Source organism: Musca vetustissima, unplaced genomic scaffold (assembly GCF_032173495.1).
Source record: "Musca vetustissima isolate MV318-11 ecotype Yass unplaced genomic scaffold, APGP_CSIRO_Mvet_v1 utg13413, whole genome shotgun sequence".
In the NCBI taxonomy this organism is placed as follows: domain Eukaryota; kingdom Metazoa; phylum Arthropoda; class Insecta; order Diptera; family Muscidae; genus Musca; species Musca vetustissima.
In genome coordinates this window covers 227,210-253,675 of record NW_026879900.1, presented here as the reverse complement: position 1 = coordinate 253,675, position 26,466 = coordinate 227,210, and the positions used below count along the sequence as shown (strand labels likewise).

The following is a 26,466-nucleotide window of genomic DNA, read 5'->3' as shown; positions in this document are numbered from 1 at the left end:
TAGCAAATCTCTCCACATAAAATTATAAATAGAGGTCAATTTTATCGGGTAGTCCCCATATAAGGGTGCCTTGCAATTTTCGATATTTTGAGGTTCTTGAGGTTCTTGAGGATTTTATACTCTACCATACGTTATCAGTCCACTTTTTGGATCTTGCAGATTTTAGGAAAAATCCCCATTAAAAATTGCTGAAGTTTGTATTTGGTGTACATAATGGTTTACATAAATCGGTTTGTAGAATTATCGGTATATACCCACTTTTTGGTATGTTCCCTATATTTTCATTAATACTGTGGAGGGTATCCAAAGTTCGGCCCGGCCGAACTTAACGCTTTTTCACTTGTTTTTTAACTTAGTTTGTGGTCAAAAATCGCCTTCATTGCTATACACTGCCAGAGAAACGTGTCAAAATTTGGAACCGATTGGATTATTAGTTTTTGAGTTATCGTGCCCGCCATTCGTAAAATACTGCTTCGAGAAAAATGCATTTAAAGTTTGAGAATCACTCCTGCCGTCACTTGATGCTGACACAATAAATCGGCTATAACTTCAAGAGTTGTTGAGATTTTCTCTTGAAATTTTGTAGGGACATTCCAGAATAAAATAAATAATTTTTTTTTGCCACTGAGAATGGGGGGTCCCCTTAAATACTCACAAGTCCATTAAATAGCATATACCCTAATGGATTTCTATAGAAGATATTTTGTAGGTTTTTTCTTTTTGCTTTCTGTGGTTCTAAAACGTTTTGAAGATCTCCAATAAAAATAAGGCATTCCGTCACGTCATTCTGCATATTAAGGCAGTTTACATAGATCTTTTATAGGCATGAAACCACACGGCAAGTCTTCTATGTCCTGCATTTCTTAACCTGCCAACATTTTGTTAGAAATTAGACGACTCCAACAGTGAGTTTCTGCTAGATTTGTTGAAGAAGTAATGAAACTGTTAAAGGTTCACCGGCTTCTGATCTGATTCTGCTTGTGACATATCACATTCGGTATATGAAATATTTTCAACAAAAAAAAAAAAACATTATCAATCATTTAATTTTTATTTAATTTCCTTAAATACTATTCAGTGTTTATTCTTTTCGGCAACGATTTATCAATTAAATGCACACAAAATAGAGTCATTAAATTTCTTAAAACAAATTGCTAAAGAAAACGCTTAAAACTCATCAATCAATCAATCATATGAAACAGTTATTAACCTAAGGTTAAAAACCACGTTTGAAAAGAATGCCATTAATTTCCAAAATTTTTGAAACAAAAGAGTTCCGAACACAATAAAGAATGAAAAGTGAAATTTATTTCTGCAAAATAGCGGGCTAGCTAAAAATGTGTTAAGAAACTTATTAACATAATAATAGAAACAATTTAGTCAAACAAAATACCAATGAAAGAATAAAGTATTTTAAGAAATATATAAACAAAAACAACCTTGACAAAGTGTAAACAAAGAAAGAAAAAAAATCAAAAGCAGTGAAAAGTGAAATTTTTATTGTCAAATTTTGAATACAAAATTGCAAACAAAAGTAAATAAAAAGAATATTTACAAAAAAATATTTCCAAGGCTATCTCTGTGCACCAAATTTTAAAATCAACTACAAAATTATCTACAGCAATAAATCTTGAACTTTTCCAATCACTCATTGCACATTGAAATCTGCTGATCAATATTATTTCAATATTTCACCACCAATTATCGATGGCACAAATGCCCACTGTCTGCCCTTTTCTTCCTCGTTTAAAATACTTAAGCATATCAATCTATGTTTAAAATATCCCTGACTCATCAATACTCTTCAGTATTGGAATTTTCACCTCCTTCGAAAAATCCGCCCTTTTTGCATAATATCAAAAAAAATCGCACTTCATTCAAATCATTTCATTTTATATTTTCGTTTATTTGTTTGTGTCTGTGTGTGTGTGTCGCCACCTCAACTAACTTAGTTATTTTTCAACAATCAGCGTCAAAAAAGGTCTCCTCGGCAGAATGACCAGCAGCCTGGCATCATATCGTCGTGGTAATAAAACAAAAAGTAAATCAAATTCCGATATTTGTTCGATGATCAATGAAATCGGAGGTAGTTCATCAAATCACAAGAGTAATAATAGTCCGGATAATATTGGGAATTTACGTCGTTCGTCAAGTGATGATCTATCCGATTTAGCTGAAATAATGGATGATCCGCTGGATGACGATCCGGATGATGTTGGAGATAATGCCAAAGAGAAAAATTTACAAGGTGTTCGCAAGGAACAGAATAATCGTCGTAATGTTGTTAGGTGAGAAAAATGGTAGAAATTGTTTTTATAATTTTTTGAAAATTGTCATAAAATATAATAAAAATATATTCTTCAAAAACACGTGATGTTCGTGCCTCAAAAAATATTATAAAACATAGAAAATGAAAAAATATTTTAAAAGAAAATATCGCCTCCGTAGCGCATGAAAATATATTTTATTTCAAAATATTCACGCCTCAGTAGCCCATGAAAACATATTTTTTCAAAAAATGAACATCTTAGTAGTGCCTGAAAAGAATATTTAAAAAAAAAATTGCGCCTCAATAGTGCTCGTAAAGAATATAAAAAAACTAAACCTTATAAAGAATATTTTTTAAAAATCTACGCCTCAGTAGTAACTGAAAAAATATTGTTTTTAATCCGTTAAAAAATATCTTTTTAAATCCACGCCTTTGTAGCCCATGAACAAATATTTTTTTTAAACCCACGCCTTAGTAGTCCCTTAAAAAATCTTAATTATGGCTTAAAAAATTATTAAAAAATCCTCGCCTTGTGAGTTCCCCAATTTTTTTTTTTTGAAAAAATCGCCTTGGGTTTCCTTAAAAAATTTTCTATAAAAAATCCACGCCTTTGGAGTCCTTCAGAAAATATTATTTAAAAAATGCAGGACTATGGAACCCCTCAAAAATATTCTTTAAAAAATACACGCCTTTGGAGTCCCTCAGAAAATATTCTTAAAAAAATGCACGGCTATGGAACCCCTCAAAAATATTCTTTAAAAAATCCACGCCTTTGGAGTCCCTCAGAAAATATTCTTTAAAAAATGCACGACTATGGAACCTCTCAAAAATATTCTTTAAAAAAATCCACGCCTTTGGAGTCCCTCCAAATATATTCCTTTTAGAATTCATCCCTTTGAAGTCCTTCTAAAAAAAAATTCTTTAAAAAATCCATGGCTTTGGAGTCCCTTAAAAAATTATTCTTTTAAAAATCCACGCCTTTGGAGTCTTTAAAAAAATAATCTTTAAAAAATCCACGGCTTTGAAGTCTCTCAAAAAAAATATTCTTTAAAAAATCCTCGGCTTTGGAGTCCCTCAAACAACATTCTTTAAAAAATCCACGCCTTTGGAGTCTCTCAAAAAAATCTTTAAAAAATCAAAAAAAATATTCGTTAGAAAATCCACGGCTTTGGGTTCCCTCAAAAAATATTCTTTGAAAAAATCCACGCCTTTGGGGTCTCTCAAAAAATATTCTTTAAAAAATCCACGCCTTTGGTGTTCTTAAAAAAATTTTTTATTAAATCTTTAGAAAATCCACACAAAAAGCTTCGAAAATATTCTTTTAAAAATCCTCGTCTTTACAGTCCCTCAACAAATATTATTTGAAAAATACAGGCCTTTTGGCGTGGCAGTCAATAATTACTTTTTAAAAGTAAATACGTTCCTGAACCTGAGCTACTAGTAATAGTTTACATATTATAAAAAACAAACAAATCCAAGTCTCCCCCAAAAAATATTCAAACAAGTTTACTTTAAACAAAAGACTTAGGAAACAAACTCGCCTAAATACAATATGGAGTGCGTGTGTGTGTTTGTGTCTCTTTTTTACATGGAAATAAGATTCAAACAATTTATGCGATAAAGTCAGGCAGACAAACTTTCATTTGGCAATACCGTTACAAAATGAAAATGCCAACCACAAGTTTACTTTCTAAATGCATCCTGCAGAAAATGTAGAACTCCAACGGAACATTGAACGAAATAGGCACATACAGACAAGCTGTGGCATCCAGTGAGGCAAGCAAGCCAGCGAACAAAGATACTGTCATTTGACGGCGATGCGTGGTGGTTGTTGCCTTTGTTGTTTTCCAAATGAAAACAAAAGAATAAAACTATAACAATTAGAACACAAAAAATCTTGAATACCCACAACATTAAACATTGACAATTATGGCTGCGACATCTTACCAAAAGACAAACCAGTTGACATTGTAGTTTTTGTTTGTTTTTCGTATCTGTTGTATAGAAACATGAAAACTATTTCTTAGCCAAAAAACGATGTTACTGCAACTGCATCAGCATCAATTAAACAAATAAGTTGGTGTAACGAATGAAACAAAAAACTGGTTTCACACTACAACGATCTCATGCAACAATCTGAGCCACCGTTAATTGTTCCGTCGTATTTTTTCTAATGTGGATTTCCTTTTTGCAATCAATTTTTATGTTGTATTAATTTGTTGTCGTTGTTTTTTTCATTTTGCAGCGCCAATACGCAAATGGACAATGATGTCACACCAGTCTATCTGGCAGCACAAGAGGGTCATTTGGAAGTTCTCAAATTTCTAGTATTAGAGGCTGGTGGCTCATTATATGTACGGGCCCGGGATGGCATGGCTCCCATACATGCGGCCTCACAAATGGGCTGTTTGGATTGTGTTAAATGGATGGTAAGCAAATCAATAAATAACACGAAACATATTATTTAAAAACTCCACGCCTTAATAGACTCTTGAAAAATATTCCTTTAAAAATCCACGCCTTAATAGACTCTTGAAAAATATTCCTTTAAAAATCCACGCCTTAATAGACTCTTGAAAATATATTCCTTTAAAAATCCACGCCTTAATAGACTCTTGAAAAAATATTCCTTTAAAAATCCACGCCTTAATAGACTCTTGAAAAAATATTCCTTTAAAAATCCACGCCTTAATAGACTCTTGAAAAAATATTCCTTTAAAAATCCACGCCTTAATAGACTCTTGAAAAAATATTCCTTTAAAAATCCACGCCTTAATAGACTCTTGAAAAAATATTCCTTTAAAAATCCACGCCTTAATAGACTCTTGAAAAAATATTCTTTAAAAAATCCACGCCTTGTATAGACCCTTGAAAAAACATTCTTTAAAAAATCCACGCCTTGTATAGACCCTTGAAAAAAATATTCCTTTAAAAATTCACGCTTTGTATAGACCCTTGAAAAAAATATTCTTTAAAAAATCCACGCCTTGTATAGACCCTTGAAAAAATATTCTTTAAAAAATCCACGCCTTGTATAGACCCTTGAAAAAATCCACGCCTTGTATAGACCCTTGAAAAAAAATTCTTTAAAAAATCCACGCCTTGTATAGACCCTTGAAAAAAAATTCTTTAAAAAATCCACGCCTTGTATAGACCCTTGAAAAAAAATTCTTTAAAAAATCCACGCCTTGTATAGACCCTTGAAAAAAAATTCTTTAAAAAATCCACGCCTTGTATAGACCCTTGAAAAAAAATTCTTTAAAAAATCCACGCCTTGTATAGACCCTTGAAAAAAAATTCTTTAAAAAATCCACGCCTTGTATAGACCCTTGAAAAAAAATTCTTTAAAAAATCCACGCCTTGTATAGACCCTTAAAAAAAATTCTTTAAAAAAACCACGCCTTGTATAGACCCTTGAAAAAATATTCTTTAAAAAATCCACGCCTTGTATAGACCCTTGAAAAAATATTCTTTAAAAAATCCACGCCTTGTATAGACCCTTGAAAAAATATTCTTTAAAAAATCCACGCCTTGTATAGACCCTTGAAAAAAAATTCTTTAAAAAATCCACGCCTTGTATAGACCCTTGAAAAAATATTCTTTAAAAAATCCACGCCTTGTATAGACCCGTGAAAAAATATTCTTTAAAAAATCCACGCCTAGTATAGACCCTTGAAAAAATATTTTTTAAAAAATCCACGCCTTGTATATACCATTGAAAAAATATTCTTTAAAAAATCCACGCCTTAGTAGACCCCTGAAAAAATATTCTTTAAAAAATCCACGCTTTAGTAAAACCTTGAAAAATATTCTTTAAAAAATCCACGCTGTAGTAAAACCTTGAAAAAATATTCTTTAAAAAATCCACGCTATACAAGGCCTTGAAAAAATATTCTTTATAAAATCCACGCCTTGTATAGACCCTTGAAAAAATATTCTTTATAAAATCCACGCCTTAGTAAACCCTTAAAGAAACACTATTTTAAAAATTTACGCCTTAATAGACCCTTGGAAAAATATTCTTTAAAAAATCCACGCCATAAAACTTCCTTGAAAAATATTATTTAAAAAATTTAAAACCTTATAGCACCCTGATCCACTTTTTGTTAAATCCTTTTAAACTTTTAATAATTCCAAATAATTTATTTCATTTCTATCCCCCAGGTACAAGATCAAGGCGTTGATCCGAATTTACGTGATGGTGATGGTGCCACACCATTACACTTTGCTGCCTCACGTGGTCATCTCTCTGTGGTGCGTTGGCTGCTCAGTCATGGTGCTAAATTATCTCTGGACAAATACGGTAAATCGCCCATAAATGATGCAGCAGAAAATCAACAAGTTGAGGTAAGTCGTCGGATCGCGTACTCACATTCGATGTGAGCCTTCTCAATACTCCAGTGAGAGCTCTCAAAACTTTCAAATCAAATCATAATAACAAAAGCAACAACTACAGCAACATCTACTAACTTGTTCTATTTGCTTTTATTTTTTCCGCACCCAATCTCAAAGTGTCTGAACGTGCTGGTGCAACATGGAACATCTGTTGACTACAATAATGGACGTGAAAAGAATACAACATCAAAACATGGCAAATCTACATCATCGTCGTCATCTAGCCGCAATGTTGCTGCACAGCATCATCATCAGCAGCTGCAGTCGCCACAGCAGCAACACCATTACCATCATCAAAACGGTGGTGGTGGTGGCAATAACTCCGCAATGGGTCACAGCAATTCTCATGGCAGCTGCAACAATTCGATGAGCAGCAAACAGACCAGTCGTAGCAACACCATCAAATCGAAAACATCATCGACCATGAGCTCCGACCAGGAACCGTTCTATTTGCATCCGCCATCAACAATGGGTGCACGCAGCAAGGCCAGTGAATCGATATACACCGCTCAGTCGCAGCATTCCCGCTCGTCGTCCGACAAGCTTTACAACGGCTCCTTGGTTCCCAATAATGATGGCCTCTATGTAAATCCAATGCGTGTAAATGGCGTGTATACACCACCCTCGCCGACCGGTAGCATTTCGGGGGATTCTTTTTTCCTCCACGACCCCCAAGAGGTGATTTATAATCGAGTACGTGATCTATTCGATTCCGATTCGAGTAGTGTCAAACATTCGAATCCTCACCGCCAACCCAGTCATCATCAAAAGCCGAAATCGAATCATAATTCCACACCCAGTTCCAATGCCTTGACCATTCAGGCAGATGTCCATTCAAGTTCCAGTGGGGCTGGTAGTGGTTCGGATGAGTCGGCCTCCATTGCATCGAGTTTGAATTCACCCAAGATACAATCACATCGGAATCATAGTTTCAATCGCCACAATAATTTGCCACAACCACCAATGCAACAAAAATCACAGCAGCAACAACAAATGCCACACCCACACCAACAACAACAGCAGCAGCTGTCTCATCATCAAAATAATAGCAACACCAGTAGCATTAATAGCTCTCGCCAAAATTACAATCAGGTGCTTAACAACAAGGCTGGTAACAGCAACACCCATTCCAACTCGAACAACAGCAACAACAATGCCGCCAACAACTTTTTGAACAATCACAAATCGAACAACAACAACAACAGCAACACGAACAAATCAAATGGCAGCATTCAAAAGCCACAATCACAATCGAATAGTCATGACCATGACTATGAGGATATCTATTTGGTGCGAGAGGATGCCCGCAAAAATCAACAAAAATATATGGTCGGTAGATCTCGCTCGAGAGATAGTGGATCGCATTCACGTTCGGCATCAGCCTCGTCGACACGCAGCACCGATGTTGTTCTACAATATAGTAATCATGTAAGTGGGCATTCCGAATTATATTAAATATGGGTCTTTTGAAGAAGGATTTGAAAGATGGATAGTCCGCCAAAAGGCTGATGTAGTGAAATTTGAAATTTCGTTTACAATATTCAAAAGCCTATTAAGGCGTTGATTTTTTTAAAGAATAATTTCCGAAGGCCTACTGGTGCGTTTATTATTTAAAGAATATTTCTTCAAGGCTGTACTAAGGCGTAGAGTTTTTGAAGAATATTTTTTCAAGGCTGTACTAAGGCGTAGAGTTTTTAAAGAATATTTTATCAAGGCTGTACTAAAGCGTAGAGTTTTTAAAGAATATTTTTTCAAGGCTGTACTAAAGCGTAGAGTTTTTAAAGAATATTTTTTCAAGGATGTGCTAAGGCGTAGATTTTTTAATGAATATTTCTACAAGGCTGTACTAAGGCGTAGAGTTTTTAAAGAATATTTTTTCAAGGCTGTACTAAAGCGTAGAGTTTTTAAAGAGTATTTTTTCAAGGCTGTACTAAGGCGTATAGTTTTTAAAGAAAATTTTTTCAAGGACCATATAAGGCGTGGATGTTTTAAAGAATATTTCTTCAAGGCTGTACTAAGGCGTAGAGTTTTTAAAGAATATTTTTTCAAGGCTGTACTAAGGCCTTGAGTTTTTAAAGAATATTTTTTCAGGGCTGTACTAAGGCCTAGAGTTTTTAAAGAATATTTTTTCAAGGCTGTACTAAGACGTAGAGTTTTTAAAGAATATTTTTTCAAGGCTATGCTAAGGCGTAGAGTTTTTAAAGAATATTTTTTCAAGGCTGTGCTAAGGCGTAGATTTTTTAATGAATATTTCTACAAGGCTGTACTAAGGCGTAGATTTTTTAAAAAATATTTTGTCAAGGCTGTACTAAGACGTAGAGTTTTTAAAGAATATTTTTTCAAGGCTGTACTAAGGCGTAGAGTTTTTAAAGAATATTTTTTCAAGGCTGTACTAAGGCGTAGAGTTTTTAAAGAATATTTTTTCAAGGCTGTACTAAAGCTTAGAGTTTTTAAAGAATATTTTTTCAAGGCTGTACTAAGGCGTAGAGTTTTTAAAGAATATTTTTTCAAGGCTGTACTAAGGCGTAGAGCTTTTAAAGAATATTTTTTCAAGGTTATTCAAGGTTGTACTAAGGCGTAGATTTTTTAAGAATTTTGTTTAAGGCTGTACTAAGGCCTAGATTTTTTAAAGAATATTTTTAGAGGGTCTTGAGGGTTTCAGGACAAATATGGTAAAGTCTGAAATTATCTATAATTTTTTTTTAATTTTTATACTATTCTGGCTCCTAATTAATTTTATTCTATTTTCTATTCCCATACCACCAGAATCTAAATAACAAACGTGACAACAACAACAGCATTTTAAATCGCAATAAATCACAATCGATCATTGGTCTGCATGGCAAATACGACAATGCTTCGATACGTTCGAAAGACAGTTATGGCAGTAAAAATGTGAATTTGAAAAATCATCTGAACAGCAGTAGTGGTGGTGGCATCAAAAGCGATACCTACGAGAGTGTGTGTCCACCAGAAGATGTTGTAGAACGCACACGGCAGGCCAATAAGAATTCCGTGATACGAAATAATCTGGATCACAGCAATGGTGGATTGCAGCACTATGGCAGTCAAAGCAAACTATCGATGAACAATAACAACAATTCCAATCAAGTTGGCGGCAATATAAATAACAGCAATCAGAATCTGTATAATAGCAGCAATAGTATAAATAGTAACAATTCTAACAACAACAACAATGGCAATGGTAATAATCAAAATAATCGCATTTTGAAACGAGTTTCCTCGGCACCGCCAATCCAAAATACAGAAATTGGTAAGTGGGTCAAATATTTTCATATCTCCTTCCTCCAAAAAAGTCAACTAAACCAAACCAAAAAAAATTGGAAAGGTATTTCAATTTGGGTCACCTTTTTTTAAATGGGGGAGAGAGAATTGAAATATATATTTTTTTCCAACCGAACTTGCATTCATTCACTTTTTTTTGTTTTCCCCAGCAACTGGTCCACCTCCACCACCATTACCGCCACCACTGCGTGCAGCAACAGGACAATATGGACATCATCAGCAGCAGCAACAGCAGCCACAACAACACTATCAACATGGCAAAAATAATTCCGATTATTCCAATTCTTCCAATTCATGTCATGGTGGCTCAAATACCAACATTCATATGGAAAATGGTGGCATGGATTCAGATTCTGGTTTAGAAGTTGTTGAAGAACCCAGTCTACGGCCATCAGAATTAGTTCGTGGCAATCATAATCGTACAATGTCAACGATTTCTGGTAAGTACGCAAGAAATGCTGCCAAGAATTTAGTGTTAATTAAAAATGCTTAATATAGTATTTGTTATAGTCTATTTACTGGAAATATTTCAGTACAAAAAAAGAAATAATTAAGACACAATGTTGCTAGTGTTTAAGTTTGTGTCTTCAGTCTTTTGTTTTGACTTTTTATAGATTTTTTGGTTTGTCAATTAAAGACTCATATTTTTAAAAACTTTAAACTTATTTCCCAATTTTGCAATGTCCTACATTCTAAGAATTATAACAATTCGGAAAATATATAAAGTGAAAGTTTTAGGGTTTTAAAAAGCGGTACCAACAATCATACTGAATACTATGGAATTCGCGTGAGTACTCACAACTAAGGGGTTTTTTGAAATATCTACTAATAATTAAGAAAAGTACATAGTTTAGTACAATAGATTTTCAGTGGAGGTTCGTGTTAGTGAGATTAAGATGGGGTTTTTTATATTTGTACTATGGGGCACATAATGTATACTTATTTTTTTTTTTTTTTGGTTGGGTGGACCAATCTTGTTGGTTTGTAGAAATATTTTTTTTTTTTGCAGACCCATACATTTATTCATAATACGAACTAAATGTTACCTAGATTCATTCATGTGAGTGTGTAATTTGAATTTATGATAGAATAATTTCGACATTCGCAGAATTCGGCCTTTTCCAAGTTTTAGCCGCATTTCTTATCGAGTTCATGGAGGTAGTCCAGTTCTGATATAGCTCCTTCATATAGATCCTGCCCAATTGAAGTATTTTGATAGGACAATTTTCAAAAGAGTTCCATGTAAGGACCTTCCATATATACCGTTCATTATATGTGTATATCGACGCCTCCGAACCATAGTATGCTAAGTCTGAAAAGTGAGTTTTTCAGTAGAAGCTTTCAAAGTATGGAAGTTTCTTTCATCGTACGTGCCATGCTAAGTACATTTTTGCTTATAACTTTGGTTTGGATAGGCCGATGATTACCAAAATTTCAGTGAATGTAAATTAAGGACCGTAGTATCGAAAAACGCAAAGAACTTTAAAACATGCTAAGTCGTATTAGCATACTATGGTTCGGAGACGTCGATATAAAGATCTGTATATTGAAGATACTTGGTATTGTTTTGTCTCAGAGCATTAAAAACCTCCCGGAAGATAACAACTGACCGAATTTTTGGTAAATTGTATGAAGGAAAAAAAAAATAATTAGTAATTTTCGGATACCCATAGAGAATAAAATTCTATGTGGATTTCGCTCTGTCCGTCCATTGGTTAAAATCATAATATACATCGCAATAATTAATAAAGAGCTTTGAATGTACATACATATAAAGCTTTATATTACATTGCTAGTATTCCTAGTACTTTGGTATTGAAAATTGGATATATTCAGTATTTTGGACACGTTATAATTTAGAAAATTAGAAAGATCACAATTTTTTACTATATTTCAATATCTTGGATTATACTTAGGTGTTAAATTTGCCTACCAAAAAATGATCAACATTTGTCCAACGTTAGCTCCCGAATTTCGGTATTTTGGGGAGTTGGGACATGTTTTTCAACCCAATTGATTCTAATTTGTTATTTTGGATTCTCATAAAAAATTAAAAATACCGATCAACGTTTTGGTATAACTACCATATAACGTTATCTGTCAATTGCTAAAAAAATTAAAGACCTTTTAGCATTAAAGGTTCTTTGAGGTAGATATTGCTCCCAGATCAATATATCTCCCATCAAACGGTATTTTCCGCTTTTCAGTTTTATTTTGTGTGTTTATCGAATTATTCCGCCTAGGTGAATGTAATCTGACATTGTGGGATTTTTGGAGGTTTATATTCGTAGTCCAGAAAATGCATCAATGCTGGTCCATGTTTTCAAATAACCTCCAAATAAATGTGCGACACCATTTTAGGTAGTTTTTAGTACTTAACAGCATTTGCTCACACAAGTAGATGTAATTTGACATTCCGCATTATTGGATGGTGAAGACCATCTATGCAGAACATTTTGCATATCGTTCATGTTTTGACTTAGCCCCTAACTATAAGGTATCGCCCTTTTTTTGTATTTAGTTGCGTTTAGCTGGATTATCCGACCAAATTAACAGTATTTTAGCATTTCGGGTTCTCGAAGGGTGAAAAAAATATTTGCTGAAATTTTTCCATCTTGGCCTTTGTTTTAAAATATCCACCCTTTATATGAGGAACCTCTTCATTTTTGGCATTTTGAAGATTTTAACTATGATTTCTGGTGGTTAATAAACTTCTTCCCAGAAAACGTTCGCTTAATTTCAGGTTAAATGTTTTGAGTTTTTTGTAAACCCAAGGACTGTAATTAAATAAATAGCATTCAATAAAAAAAATGAATATAATGAATGAGAATGATGTAGGAAGTTCGGCACGTTCGAACTTAACAACTTTTTTACTTGTTTCTATTTTGTATTGTTTTGCTTTCCATCATGGAAAGACTTACGCCTGAATCATGTTTAGATGACAAATTTTGCTAAGCGAAGAGGCTCATTTGCCATCTTATTGGGTAAGAAATTAAGCAAACCTGCTGTACTTTGAACGATGCGCGATATAAAGAGATTCAAGAGATGCTATATCAACAAAACACCAGTAATCGAATCGTTATGGACGAACGGGGCCGACCCTTTCTGACTTTCTGCAAAGCTATATTTCAAGCCCCGGAAATTTCAGTATATTTGCCTTACACTGTGTGGTAACAGTAATATATAACAATACGCAGACAAAGTTTATTATACCTCCCATATCCGCCCTCTTACATCAAAAGGATTCCGCCATTGAAGAACATTCACTTCATACTAGGCAAAATTTGTATTTTTCTGTGGTGTTGGTATATTACCATTAAAACTCCTATAGATATTTGTTAGCCAGATTCATATCTTCGTATAAAATTTCCAGATATTAAATAACTGTACTCTTAGAGGGACCAGAAAAGCAAAAACAAAATAATGTTTTTGGTCCATTTGATATCTTAAATATGTACGATTAATGTAAATTATAATAGGCAGACAAACGGCGTATATGTTTGTAACAGGGAAAAGGAATTATGATGGACCTATAATTACTTTTGAGTATATTAATATAATATTCGGATTTATATATAAATGATTCGTATCTTATATGAATAGTCTTCAGAAAGTGTTGCCAATTTTGAGATTTCTGCATTTTATGAATGCAATGCATAAAACTTTAAATACTGGTTTCTTTTCAGAGAGAGAGAGAAACAACTTTGGTGGTGGCGTGTTTCGATGACATCGAAATTCATTGTAGTCGTACTCTTTCAATTTTGATTGTATGTTTTCTTCTTCGATACGTCTTGTCTCGATTCTTATTCTTTACTTTATAGCTATGTACAATGTTAAAAATTCGGTAGGGCTTGAGTTGGGTATCAATATCTGTGTGGAAAATACATATGCGAATTTTATAACACCAATGCAAAACTAGTCACAATTGAGTGAGTAAAATGTCGGTGGTTTTACCAACAGAAACGGTAGCAAAAACAATAAACACCAAGTAAGGGGAGACAGGGTGAATGATAGCAAAAAAAAAAACAGCTGATTTTTTTCCAAAAATTGTAAACATTTCATTAATATCGCAACAAGTTTCCTATTTCGCTCTACCTTACCACTTTTTGCGCTCTATTTTCCTTTCGCTCTATTGTGGTGGTTTCTTCTTAAGATTGAAAACTTGTGGCCTATAAGAATTTTTACTTGTATGAAAATATGCATAGACTACACAGAAAAGATTCTGTGTAGTCGATTTTCACAATCCTACCTAGATACCAATTTTTTATCATTAAAGAAATTATGCAATGCAAGAAAAATATGGTGCCAAGTCCGGACTGTATGCAGTATGCATTAAAACTTCCAAACCAAGCTCCCGAAGATTCTGGCGAGTCACTGTGACTGTGTGTGGCCTAGCGTTGTCCTGGTGGAACTCGACACCTCTCCTGTTGGCCAATTCTGGCCGTTTCTGGTCAATTGTTTGTTTTTTCAAACGGTCCAGTTGTTGACAGTAGAGATCAGAATTTAGCGTTTGACCATATGGAAGTAACTCATAATAAATAATCCCCTTCCAGTCCCACCGAATGCATAGCACCACCTTCCTGGCCCATAGTCCTGGTTTGTCCGCCGTTTTAGGTGCGTTACCGCTCTTTGACCACGATCGTTTTCACCATCCGTTTAGCCAAGACTTCGCAAATGAAATTCGATCCATTCTATTTATACCCTGCACCACACTGTGGTACAGGGTATTATGTATTTGTGCATATGTTTGTAACAAGCAAAAGGAAACGAGATAGACACATGGTTCCTAGTAAGAATATGCATAGAATCACTTTCTGAGTCGATTTACGCATGTCCGTCCGTCCATGGAATTTTTGTAAACAAAGTACAAGTCGCATTTATGATCCAATTTGGACGAAATTTGGCATCTAAATCTGAAACCGGGAAAATTCGGTTCAGATTTAGATATAGCTCCCTATATATCTTTCGATTTGCACGAAATTTGGCACAGCGTAATGGATTAGGTCTAGAATTATGTGTGTTAAGTTTCCTGAAAATCGGTTCAGATTTAGATATAGCTCCCATATATTTTCGTCCGATTTAATGTAAATGGTGCACCAACGTCCCTATATATCTTTCGATTTGCACGAATTTTCGTATAGGGTACTGAATTAAGTATAGAATGATGTTGCTAAGCTTCGTGAAAAAATCCATAGCTAGGCCGATTGACACAACATACTGAAGTAATACAAATAGGTCTCTGGTAAGTTTGCCTGAAATCGGTTCAGATATCGATATATACCAAAAACGCGTCGTCTGTTAGGATACATATGTTGAATATACCCAAAGAGGTGAAGGGTACCATATAGCCGGCTTAGTCCAACTTTACTACTTTCCTTACTGGTTTTTAACTTTGTTTGTGGCCAATAATATGCGAATTTCCAAAAAATTGTTTTCAAAGGTCCGCCATTTTGTTAATATTTGATCGAAGTCGATAATAAGTTCATACCAGAGCCCTTTTACACACCGTTGGAATTTTCGGATTCAGATGTTCCAGTAAGAATTTATCATGCCCGCTATCAAAAATAAGGACTTTTCTTTAATCCCATAAAACAATAACAAAAATGTTGTAAATTATTTTTCTTTCATTTTTTTTTCATTAAGTAGACATAGCCTCCACCCAAATAAAGTTTGGAGGTCAATATCATGAAAGGTTAGTAACGACAAATCAATTATCCCAAAACTATTCTTTTTTTATATAAAGGGGTGAACCTTCAGCTATGTTAAAAAATTGGCAATATTGCTCATATACATCTTTGAACAGACGCTGTACTTTAAACCCATCCAGCTTTACATATATCTCTCATATATAATTTTCTCAGATTTCATACAAAATGATACATAGGATATTTGCTTTGTCTGCACAATTGGCATGCAATTTTGCACAGTTTTCAGAATGACATTACATATACGGATTGATTAAAATAGATTCATATATCAATATAGATCACATATTTATTTTTAGTCGATTTCATGTCAATTGTTATCCAATGATGCTAGGTCTATTGTATCGACAGGTTTATAGTACATATACGACCAAAACCATTAGAGAAGGAAGTTTTTTATGCTTTCTTCAAATCACTATATATAATAGCTCTTTCATTGCAACAACAATCTGAGGATCATATTTTGTACATAAGGAAAGTGGTGAAGGGTATCATATAGTCGGCCGCTCACTTTCCTTACTGTTTTCATTTACTGACTCAGATCCCACGATTAACACATTTCAATTCCCAATATTACAAATTCTCTACCTTATTTCTATCAGTGCATAACATCATGCTGCATCATATTGGAAAACAAAACAAACAAAAAATAATGGGTGTAACCCGGAATTTATGGTAGGATGTGGTCAATTGCTTTCAGCTAAATCAATGATGCATGACACACGTCAGGCAGCAAAATATTGACAGAAAACGTCAAATTGGTCAATAACAAAAATACTATCTGCAATCTGTTAGGAAGTCAAAATGTCGGCATATTAATCATGTGCAAGACAAATAAACCTATGCTGTGCTGACCAATTTTTTTTATAACATTTTGTATTGGCGTGTATGTTCATGACACAGGTGTATCCATATAAGTAATTGAATTGTTTTGGTATTCGAAATCTATTATAAGTTTGGTAGTGGTTATTGATATAATACATTGTGTGTTGCCTTACAAGTAATTGATGCAATATGTTTGTATGATGGAGCCAATGGATACTACTTGGGGTAATAAACCCATTTATACTTCCCTACATCCAAGATATTTAAACCTAACTTAATAATATAACTAAGCTTTGTTAGCTCAATCCAAGATAGAATCTCTTTAGAATGTTCTCCAGAGGGGATTAAGAGCTCCATTCCAAAAATAAATATTTGGTTTCTTTTGACAGTAATCCAAACGCCACATAAATTTGACAATTTCAAGAAAAAAGTAATAGCAAACCATGAAAACCTGAATACATTTGCTAACAGCAACAATTCAATTTTTGCCACCAAAAACTAAAGATAAACGATTCGTTTTTCAGGATTGAGGTCCATGACCATGGCCATAGTTAGTTTTAAAGACAATCAGTAGAGAAAGAAAACTGGTAGTTATCGTTGGAAGCTTGTTTTGTTGTAAATTGCAAAACTTGTTAAACATTGGTAAATGATGGTGGCAGAGGCCACAAAACAAACAAACGAGTGAACAGTATCAGACGGCTCTACAACCACGACCGCTGATCGATCAATTATTTTTTAAAACACACTTATGTTGGAGGGAAGAAGGCGACAACATGGAAAATTGAAAATCATCGTGACATTGCTTTTGTCAATAGACATATTCAAGTTTGAAGCGACAATTTGCAACTAGAGGATTTGAGCTTCTCGTCGAATGGCTTACCAAAGAAAATGCGTAAACCTTGCAAATACATATCTGATTCTACAGAATACGGTATCACAAAGAATGCGATGGAATATTTGTTAATTAAATCAAAAGAAGGCCCTCCAATCCTGCACATAACAACGTCCGAGTCGTCTATAAGATGATATTTTGGTATTCTATAAAACACCAATAGTAATACGTTTTTGACTTTTATACGAACTACAACATTAGCTTCAGCTCTTCTGTAGGAACGCCTTCTGATCTTCTATAATTTTTGTTGTTCTTCTATATAGGAGTTTCTGCATAACTCATGGTCTTCTACAAGAATTTTCTTTAAGACTTTCTATAAGCAATCTTTAGGCCTTCCATAAGAAGACCTTCTTGTGTTCTACAAGAACACCTCCTATAAAAGATCAGACATCCTATAGAAGATCAGTCTTCTTATAGAAGATCATCCGGTCTTCTGATCTTCTATAAAAACTATGAGAAGACCTTCTAGTCTGGTCTTTTGTAAGAAGACCTTCTGGTCTGGTCTTCTATAAGAAGACCTTCTGGTCTTCTATGAGAAGATCTTCTGGTCGTCTATGAGAAGATCTTCTGGTCTTGTATGAGAAGATATTCTGGTCTTCTATGAGAAGATCTTCTGGTCTTCTATGAGAAGATCTTCTGGTCTTCTATGAGAAGATCTTCTGGTCTTCTAAGAGGAGACCTTCTGGTCTTCTATGAGGAGACCTTCTGGTCTTCTATGAGAAGACCTTCTGGACTTCTATGAGGAGACCTTCTGGTCTTCTATGAGAATACCTTCGGGTCTTCTATGAGAAGACCTTCTGGTCTTCTATGAGAAGGTCTTTTGGTCTTCTATGAGAAGACCTTCTGGTCTTCTATGAGAAGACCTTCTGGTCTTCTATGAGAAGACCTTCTTGTCTTCTTTCATAAGGAGGAACTTCAGCTCTCCTAGAAGAATACTTTCAACTCTGCTAGAATACGACCTTCATCTATTCTTTAAATACACTTTCATAGAATGGTGAAATATATGTTATAAAATACCCCCATGTACAGGCCTCGTCCAATTTCGATGGTCCGATAAACCCTTTCCAGACCATGTTACAGTAATTTGGTAATTCAGTTCCTTTGATGTAAATCACTGTTTGGCATAGTCCGCATTAGATGTCCAACCCCATTTTGGGTATTTTCAAAGTTATAACTACATTCTCCAAACGTAGAGGCTAGAATTTCGCATTCCGCATTCGTGGAGGATAAAAAACATGTTTGGAGAATCGTTTAAGACAGGACTATGTTTTGATATAGTTCCATACAAAAATAAAATTGTTCATGCTGGTCGATTTCTTAATATTGTCCCCATATATACACCTTATGGTGACAGGTAAAAGCTTGGCCCGTCCGAAATTATCACAATATTTTCTTGATTGGTTTATTTTATGGTTCGTAGTATAAATTCAACGTTTGTGTTTCCAGTAATGTTTCATTTATATACATACGTATGTATGTCAGCATAAATATTTATGTACATTTTCAATATAAGTAAAAACCTGACATAATTTGTATGCCTCCAAGTTTTGATATATTCAATCGCAATGAATTTCCAAATTTACACAATTTTTCCCAAAAATTTACTAAACCCAAGACACCTTTTCCCACTGCATATAAATACGAACTAAATAATATTCCGGAATCGCGAAGCAAAAACACAAAACAGAAAGAGTGAAAAAATAATGTGTCAAAAAAAGTAATTTAATTAGGTATTCGAAATATTTGCTAATGCAACTCGAAACAATTGCATTGTTTCACTGCGGCAGGCTGGTGTAATGAACTGCAGGAGATTTCAAATATTTCTCACATTGTCATCATCATTCGCATCACCGCCACTAGAGTGATACAATCCTATGCAACATCATTGAAATTGATCCCCTGGGGAAAGATGGTGGTACACTGACAAACAGACAGACCGACAAACAAATAGTCATCAGCAAACATGAAACTTGTTTTGTACAAACCAGTAACTGTCAAATGTTCAGCTAATGGAGTACAACGTACATCAACTCTATCTACCTATCATGGGAGTAGAGGATATATCTCGAAACAACGAAATATACGAAATGTGTTGGTTGTGATTGTTGTTGTTTTTGTGTTCAAACGTTTATGCAAATTTTCACGCCGCCTTAGAGTAACTGTCTTTATGGGTGGCTAACAATTAAATTGTGACAAAAGTAATTTTTTGTGGAATGCAGAGGCTTGTTTATTTTGGTTTATTATTTCTATTTTATTATGATAGTGACTTCCTTCCTGGGATTTTTGTTTAAATATAGAGTAATTTTATTTATATTACACCACTAACATATGGAAGTGAGTAATTTTTTGTAAGTTATTCGTTTATATAATCAACAAAATGTAACAACAATTCGCTGTAAGCTCTGGACACATTGGGAATTTTCAAACGGAAATCCTCATGTGATAGGAGAATTTGAATAAAACTAAATTAATTATGAGTTAATTTTGGTTTAGGAAATGCATTTCAACCGAAATGGTTCTAATTTGAGTCTTCAGCTTCTAATGTGGGTTTACGATTTTGTGTAGTTCTTATATAAACCCATTTTCTGTATTTAATGGCTGAGCTGCATTTTCCCACCGATTTACCAGTAATGGATTTTTGTAGACTATATATAGAAAATGATCAATATAGATTTTTTTGATAAATTCCCCATTTTAAATTGCAATCCATTGAAATTCCGGGATATTGGATTTTACTTTGGTTCCGGTCTCCACATAAATGTCACTTTCCATTTTCGGTATTAAGAATTTTTAAATCGAATTTCCTAATCGAAGTGTCTATAATTTGACATATCGGATTCATGGCGAATGAAAACACTTCTTTCCAGAAATTATGTAATATAAGTTGAAATAAGTCCCATACAAATATCCTGCTTAATTTTTCGTACCTGAGTTTCATTAATTATTTTTTAGAGCTTGAAACACCCTATAACCGATCAATTTAAGGAACAATGAGGTTCAGCTCACTTTCACACACCAAATACCTTTCAGCCAATAAGGAGTCGATTTAGAAATCTGTCTCTCAGTCGGATTGGAAATATTTCTTCCAAAATATAGATCAAGTTCGGTCCACCCCATTGATTTCACGGGTTGGTATACATACGATTTCCCGTCATTGTTTATCATTAATTGTTGATACTATGACAATATTAAATTTATTTTTATATTGTCTGTAGAACATTTCAACGTAGATAATAGTCGCCTAGAAGTATGCTTTAAATGTTGGCAACATAGAAAAGTAATGTAACTGGATTTAATAACGGAAAATAAACAAAATGATTCTTTCTTAACACTAGAAAGACTAGAATTTTGTATATACCTATATTGCCTAAAAATGGACAAAATTGCCTTATTCTGAAAGAATTTGTATTGTGTAAAGAAATTTTTTTAAACTTATTTTTTAATATTTTTTACATTATTTACATTAAGGCCTGAAATAGTACGGTTTTTGCCATACACAACTATGTTGTCAGGGTATTATAGCTTTGTGGAGCCCCAAAAGCTTGTAATGCCGCGAAATATTGGTCCTAGACCCACCATTAAGTATACCAATCGTCATGTCTCGACTAGCTGAGTTGATCTAGACATGTGTGTCCGTCCGTCCGTATGTGCATTATAATTTGTAAACACGATAGAGGCGGCAGTTATGGACCAATCTTCACGAAATTTTGCATGTAGGATGGGTTCTGGCCAATGAAAACACCTATTGTTTTTGGAAATAATCAGTTAATATAAAGGGGATGAAATGGACCAAAAACTTTAATTTTGTCGGTTTTTCTGGTCGCTCCAGAGGCCATAATTATGGCCCAAACACGGCGAATTTTTTCATGGAGAAGGGAATGGGGCCAAAGAATAAGCATGCCTGTTTTGATAAAAATCGGTCAATATTTAGCGGGTAAAATGGGAAAATTTGTATTGTATGGCGTATATATTTACTCCTGAAGGATAGTAACTCGAAGAGGAGTGGTTGACCTTTAAATTGATACCAATTATATTGTCGTATGTATTCGGATGTGGGAGTTACACTTAAATATTTACAGGTGCTTACGTATATATTATTTAGTAACCCATTAACACACTAGAGAGCGGAAATATAACGCTGATCGCTTTGTAATTTCCCGTGAGATTCCCGTTATGGTCAACGACAACGCCTATAATTTTCGGTGATGATCAGATAATAATTTTGGGATAAAGTGGACCGAAAACTAATTTTTTGTATTTTTGTTTTCGAGTTGATCTATAGGCCACAATTGAAAGCCCGACATCACAACGTAACCCACTGGACAAGTACAGTCTACTGAATATTAGAAATATTTGTTGACATCTAGTCGGTCAAGAGGGTGCAAATATCGCGAAATATTGCCCAAGCTCATAATATACAACCACAGAAAGTTAGATTTTCGTGGAAGTTGTGTACGGTATCCGGCCCCGTCCGACTATACTGCTCCGCTCAGAATAACACTGTGCTACAAAATAACAAAAAATTTTTTTCAGGGGTTCTAATGTACCAATTATGTTTATTTGGAGTCTCTGGACCACGAAAATACCTTTGGTTTTTCTGGGTCACTTCGAAAATTTATTTTATAACGGTAAATATAGAGAAAAACGTGGTTTCATGGATTTTCAATTTAAAACTCGAATAACATATTTACTTTTTAACAGATTTATATATTTTTTTTTTTTGTTTCGAAGAGTACAATTTTTCCTTTCAAACAAGATATATACTTGGTAAATCGGTTGAGGATTGGCTGAGTTACAGCGGTTGAAATGTGATAAAATACGTATAAAATGACAAAATTTACTTTTCTTCGGGCTGTACGATGAAATTATGGCATCAAGCCATATAAGTTTTATTGTATTACGGGGAAGAAAATTAAATTAGCTTTCGAAGATGATCAGAAAAATCGGTTAAAAAATGGATGACTTATACACATTTTTGTATTGATTCTATGCATATTCTCTAAAGGAAATATGGGTCTGTATCTTTTCCTGTTATAAACCGTTATGTTTGCAACAGGCAAAAGGAAACGAGATAGACCCATAGTTCCTTTAGAGAATATGCATAGAATCAATACAAAAATGTGTATAAGTCATACATTTTTTAACCGATTTAGAGAATATGCATAGAATCAATACAAAAATGTGTATAAGTCATACATTTTTTAACTGATTTTTTTGATTTTTATCATTTTCGAAAGCTAATTTAATTTTCTTCCCCGTAATAGAATAAAACTTATATGGCTTGATATCATAATTTCATCGTACAGTCCGAAGAAAGGTAAATTTTGTCATTTTATACGTATTTTTTCACATTTCAACCGCTGTAACTCAGCCAATCCTCAACCGATTTACCAAGTATATATCTTGTTTGAAAGGAAAAATTGTACTCTTCGAAAGAAAAAAAAAGAATAATATAAATCTGTTAAAAAGTAAATAAGTTATTCGAGTTTTAAATTGAAAATCCATGAAACCACGTTTTTCTCTATATTTACCGTTATAAAATAAATTTTCGAAGTGACCCAGAAAAACCAAAGGTATTTTCGTGGTCCAGGGACTCCAACTAAACATATTTGGTACATTAGAACCATTGAAAAATTTTCGTGTCGCTCAGTGTAATTTTTTGAAGTCCTACCGAAAAATGTATTATTTAAACAACTTCCAAAACATGGATTTTCTAAAGACTATTTTTAAGGGACTGGTACTGGGTGATTTTTTTAAAGATTATTTATGTCGCGCGTCTGTCTTGTGGGCATCTCATCCAATTTGAAAGACTATGTTGCGAGATTTTATCTTCTACTTGATCTTTTAATCGGATTCGTGGCCCATGGAAAGATCGTGACGTGAACCATCACTTGGCTCGCATCTTTAAGCCTTTTGAGCTGGGGTATCCTCATCCATTCTCACAACATGACCTAACCAACGTAGTCGCTGCAGCTCGATCCGTCTGACTATGTCGACGTCCGAGAATATATGGTATAGCTCATGGTTCATTCGACGACAATATTCACCGGAGAATTTTTCTTTCAAACACTCAACAATCTGACTCACCTGCTTGCGCAAGTGTCCATGTTTCAGATCCATACAACAGCACGTGTTATATCTGGCGAGAGGTGGTCTTGTTTTTGAGTTGCTTACTCAGACCATAGTAGCATATGTTGGCCAACACTATTCTCCTCCGGATTTCAAAGCTAATGTTATTAGTTTTGTTGATGGCGGTACGGGGCCGTCTTGCGCTTTGATACCATCAGCTTGGTCTTCTCGCCATTTACTGCCAGTCCCACTTTTGCAAACTCCTTCTCAATTCGTTCAAAGGGGGCTGTTACCGCTCGCAATGTTCGACCGATTATTTCGATGTCGTCGGCCTAGGCATATACATATGATGTTTGGTGTACAGAGTGCCATTTCTGTTCACATTTGCATCTCGTATGACCTTTTCCAACAAGATGTTAAACAGGCCACACGACAAACTGTCACCTTGTCTGAATCCTCATTCGTCATTGAAGGGCTCTGGGAGGTCCTTTCCGACTTTAACTGCTGACCTTGTGTCACAAAGTTATCCTACATAGCCCTATTAATTTTGCAGTAATGCCGAACACAGACATGGCTTTAAACACCTCTAAACGTATAGAGCTGTCGAATGCTGAATTTATAGTCGATGAAAAGGTGGAATGAGTCGATGTGTTTTTCGTGCGTCTTTTCCAGAGTGAAAATTTGGTCAATGGTGGATTTGCCAGGTCTGAAGACGCATTGATATGGTCCAATAATGTCATTGACCATTGGCTTCAGTCGTTCACACAGCACACTGGATAGCACTTTATATGAGTTACTTCGAATGAACGCAGATTTTTTCGGTAATTTTTTTTCTGATAGCTACCGTTATATAAGCTACACACTGTAATGGAATTGCTCCATCGTTGAATTGCAAATCGTTAAACCGGACTTCCGGATAAGAGCCCAACCGAGGCTAAGACCTGGTTATATTTTTTATAAACCAAGAATCCTAATACATACTAACCTATCATGGCCATTTATTTGTTGATAGGACCCAATATATTCCGTCTACATGTAATTTAAGTGATTTACTGTGTCTTAAGTCTTTTGTTTTCACCATTTAATTTTCTTAACTATTCTACAGGACATATATTTAGATGCATTATATTGTTTCTTTATATACGAATTCCATTACAATGGCAAACAAAGTTTGTGTCTTAAATCTTTTGTTTTCGCCCACCCTTACATATTCTTAGCATTTGAATGACTTTTCAATGACCAAAAATCGAATGCAGCTGACCAAAACACAAATTGAAATGTAATAAATAAAAGAAAAATTTCGTTTTTCTTTCTTTCGACTTTTCGTAATGTAATTGAAGTTCAATTTTCTTGTAAGTGATTGCAACATTTTTCCATAAAGAAAACAAAACACTTAACTGCTTTAACCAGTTCAGAGTAAACTTTCTATGCGTTTTTTGGAGGCAAGCAAACAAAGGAAAAAAAAAATACGCCAACCAGTTAAACTCTCCAAATGGGGCATGGCATGTTTATAGATTCGTACCACACATACGAGTAACATTTCTATACAAGTTTATTTATTTTCATTTAGTCCACCAAAGAAATGAAAAAATAATGCCAAAAATAAAAACGCTAACAATCAATTCGTTTTGGTTTGCTTTGCTTTGGTGATCCGCTTAAGGTTCATTACAAACAGACAGAGCAGCTGGCCAGCTTTTGTTTGTATCTAAACTAGGTGGTGGTGGTGGTGAATGAGGTTGGGGTATTGTGACTGATAGTATTGATGTCTGTCTTAGAATTGAAGATTTAATTGGAAATTTTTGAAAAATAAATAGAGTGTAGAATATGGTATTGATTATTTTTGATTGCTTTTAGGAATACACATTTCTAATACCCTTTAAAAATAAATCGAATTTAAGTAAGATGTATGTTCTTAAATATGTTTCTATATATCAAGGTTCTACTGTATGCATTTCATTTAAATTATTTAAGAGACATTTTTCTGTAGCCATTTCTTCAGCTACCCAACATATCAAGATCAACTTTGTAATTTTCTCTTGCAGAGGCCATTGTGGCGTTCAAAACAAGAAAACGAAAGTGAATGTTATTGTTATTAGTTCCGCTGTAATTTATCAATAATAGCCATAAATCATTTACAAATATAGCAATAATAAATAACAGCAACAACAATTGTAAAGCATTTACATTGGTTTTGGTTTTTTTTCTTGTCAATATACGATTCCATATATCGTATTGGAATTGTTGTGTAGGTGCATGGAAAAACAATTGAACATTTCCTCACGAATTTTCCCGGAGAGTACGAGAGTCGTTTCGAAACAAAAAAATACTTTGTAAAGGAAAAACCAACAAGGCGTAGATTTTTTAAAGAATATTTTTCAAGGCCTTAAAAGGCATTGATTTTTTAATGAATATTTTTTCAAGGACCAGACAAGGCGTAGAATTTTTTAAAGATTTTTCAAGGACCTGGCAAGGCGTGGATACTTTAAAGATACTTTTTTCAAGGACCAGACAAGGCCTAGATTTTTTAAAGAATATTTTTTCAAGGACCAGCCAAGGCGTGGATTTTTTAAAGTATATTTTTTCAAGGACCAGGCAAGTCGAGGATATTTTAAAGATAGTTTTTTTCAAGGACCAGGCAAGTCGAGGATATTTTAAAGATAGTTTTTTTCAAGGACCAGGCAAGGCGATGATATTTTAAAGATAGTTTTTTTCAAGGACCAGACAAGGCGTGGATATTTTAAAGTTAGTTTTTTTCAAAGACCAGCCAAGGCGTGGATTTTTTAAAGAATATTTTTTCAAGGACCAGCCAAGGCGTAGGTTTTTTAAGGAAAATTTTTTCAAGGACCAGCCAAGGCGTAGGTTTTTTAAGGAATATTTTTTCAAGGACCAGCCAAGGCGTGGATTTTTTCAAGGACCAGCCATGGCGTGGATTTTTTAAAGAATATTTTTTCAAGGACCAGCCAAGGCGTGGATTTTTTAAAGAATATTTTTTCAATGACCAGCCA

At 34.3% G+C, this 26,466-nt stretch overlaps 1 protein-coding gene across 1 annotated transcript in view; it reads left to right on the top strand.

Moving 5' to 3' along the window:
• LOC133325083 (GATA zinc finger domain-containing protein 14) overlaps positions 1–26,466 on the top strand; it is a 77,561-nt gene that overhangs the window by 30,453 nt on the left and 20,642 nt on the right. Inside the window, exons 2-7 of the mRNA XM_061533908.1 lie at positions 4,515–4,698; positions 6,434–6,616; positions 6,782–7,554; positions 7,864–8,092; positions 9,431–9,938; positions 10,120–10,410. Coding sequence (XP_061389892.1) covers positions 4,515–4,698; positions 6,434–6,616; positions 6,782–7,554; positions 7,864–8,092; positions 9,431–9,938; positions 10,120–10,410 — 2,168 coding nt within the window. The remainder of the gene's footprint in view (positions 1–4,514; positions 4,699–6,433; positions 6,617–6,781; positions 7,555–7,863; positions 8,093–9,430; positions 9,939–10,119; positions 10,411–26,466) is intronic.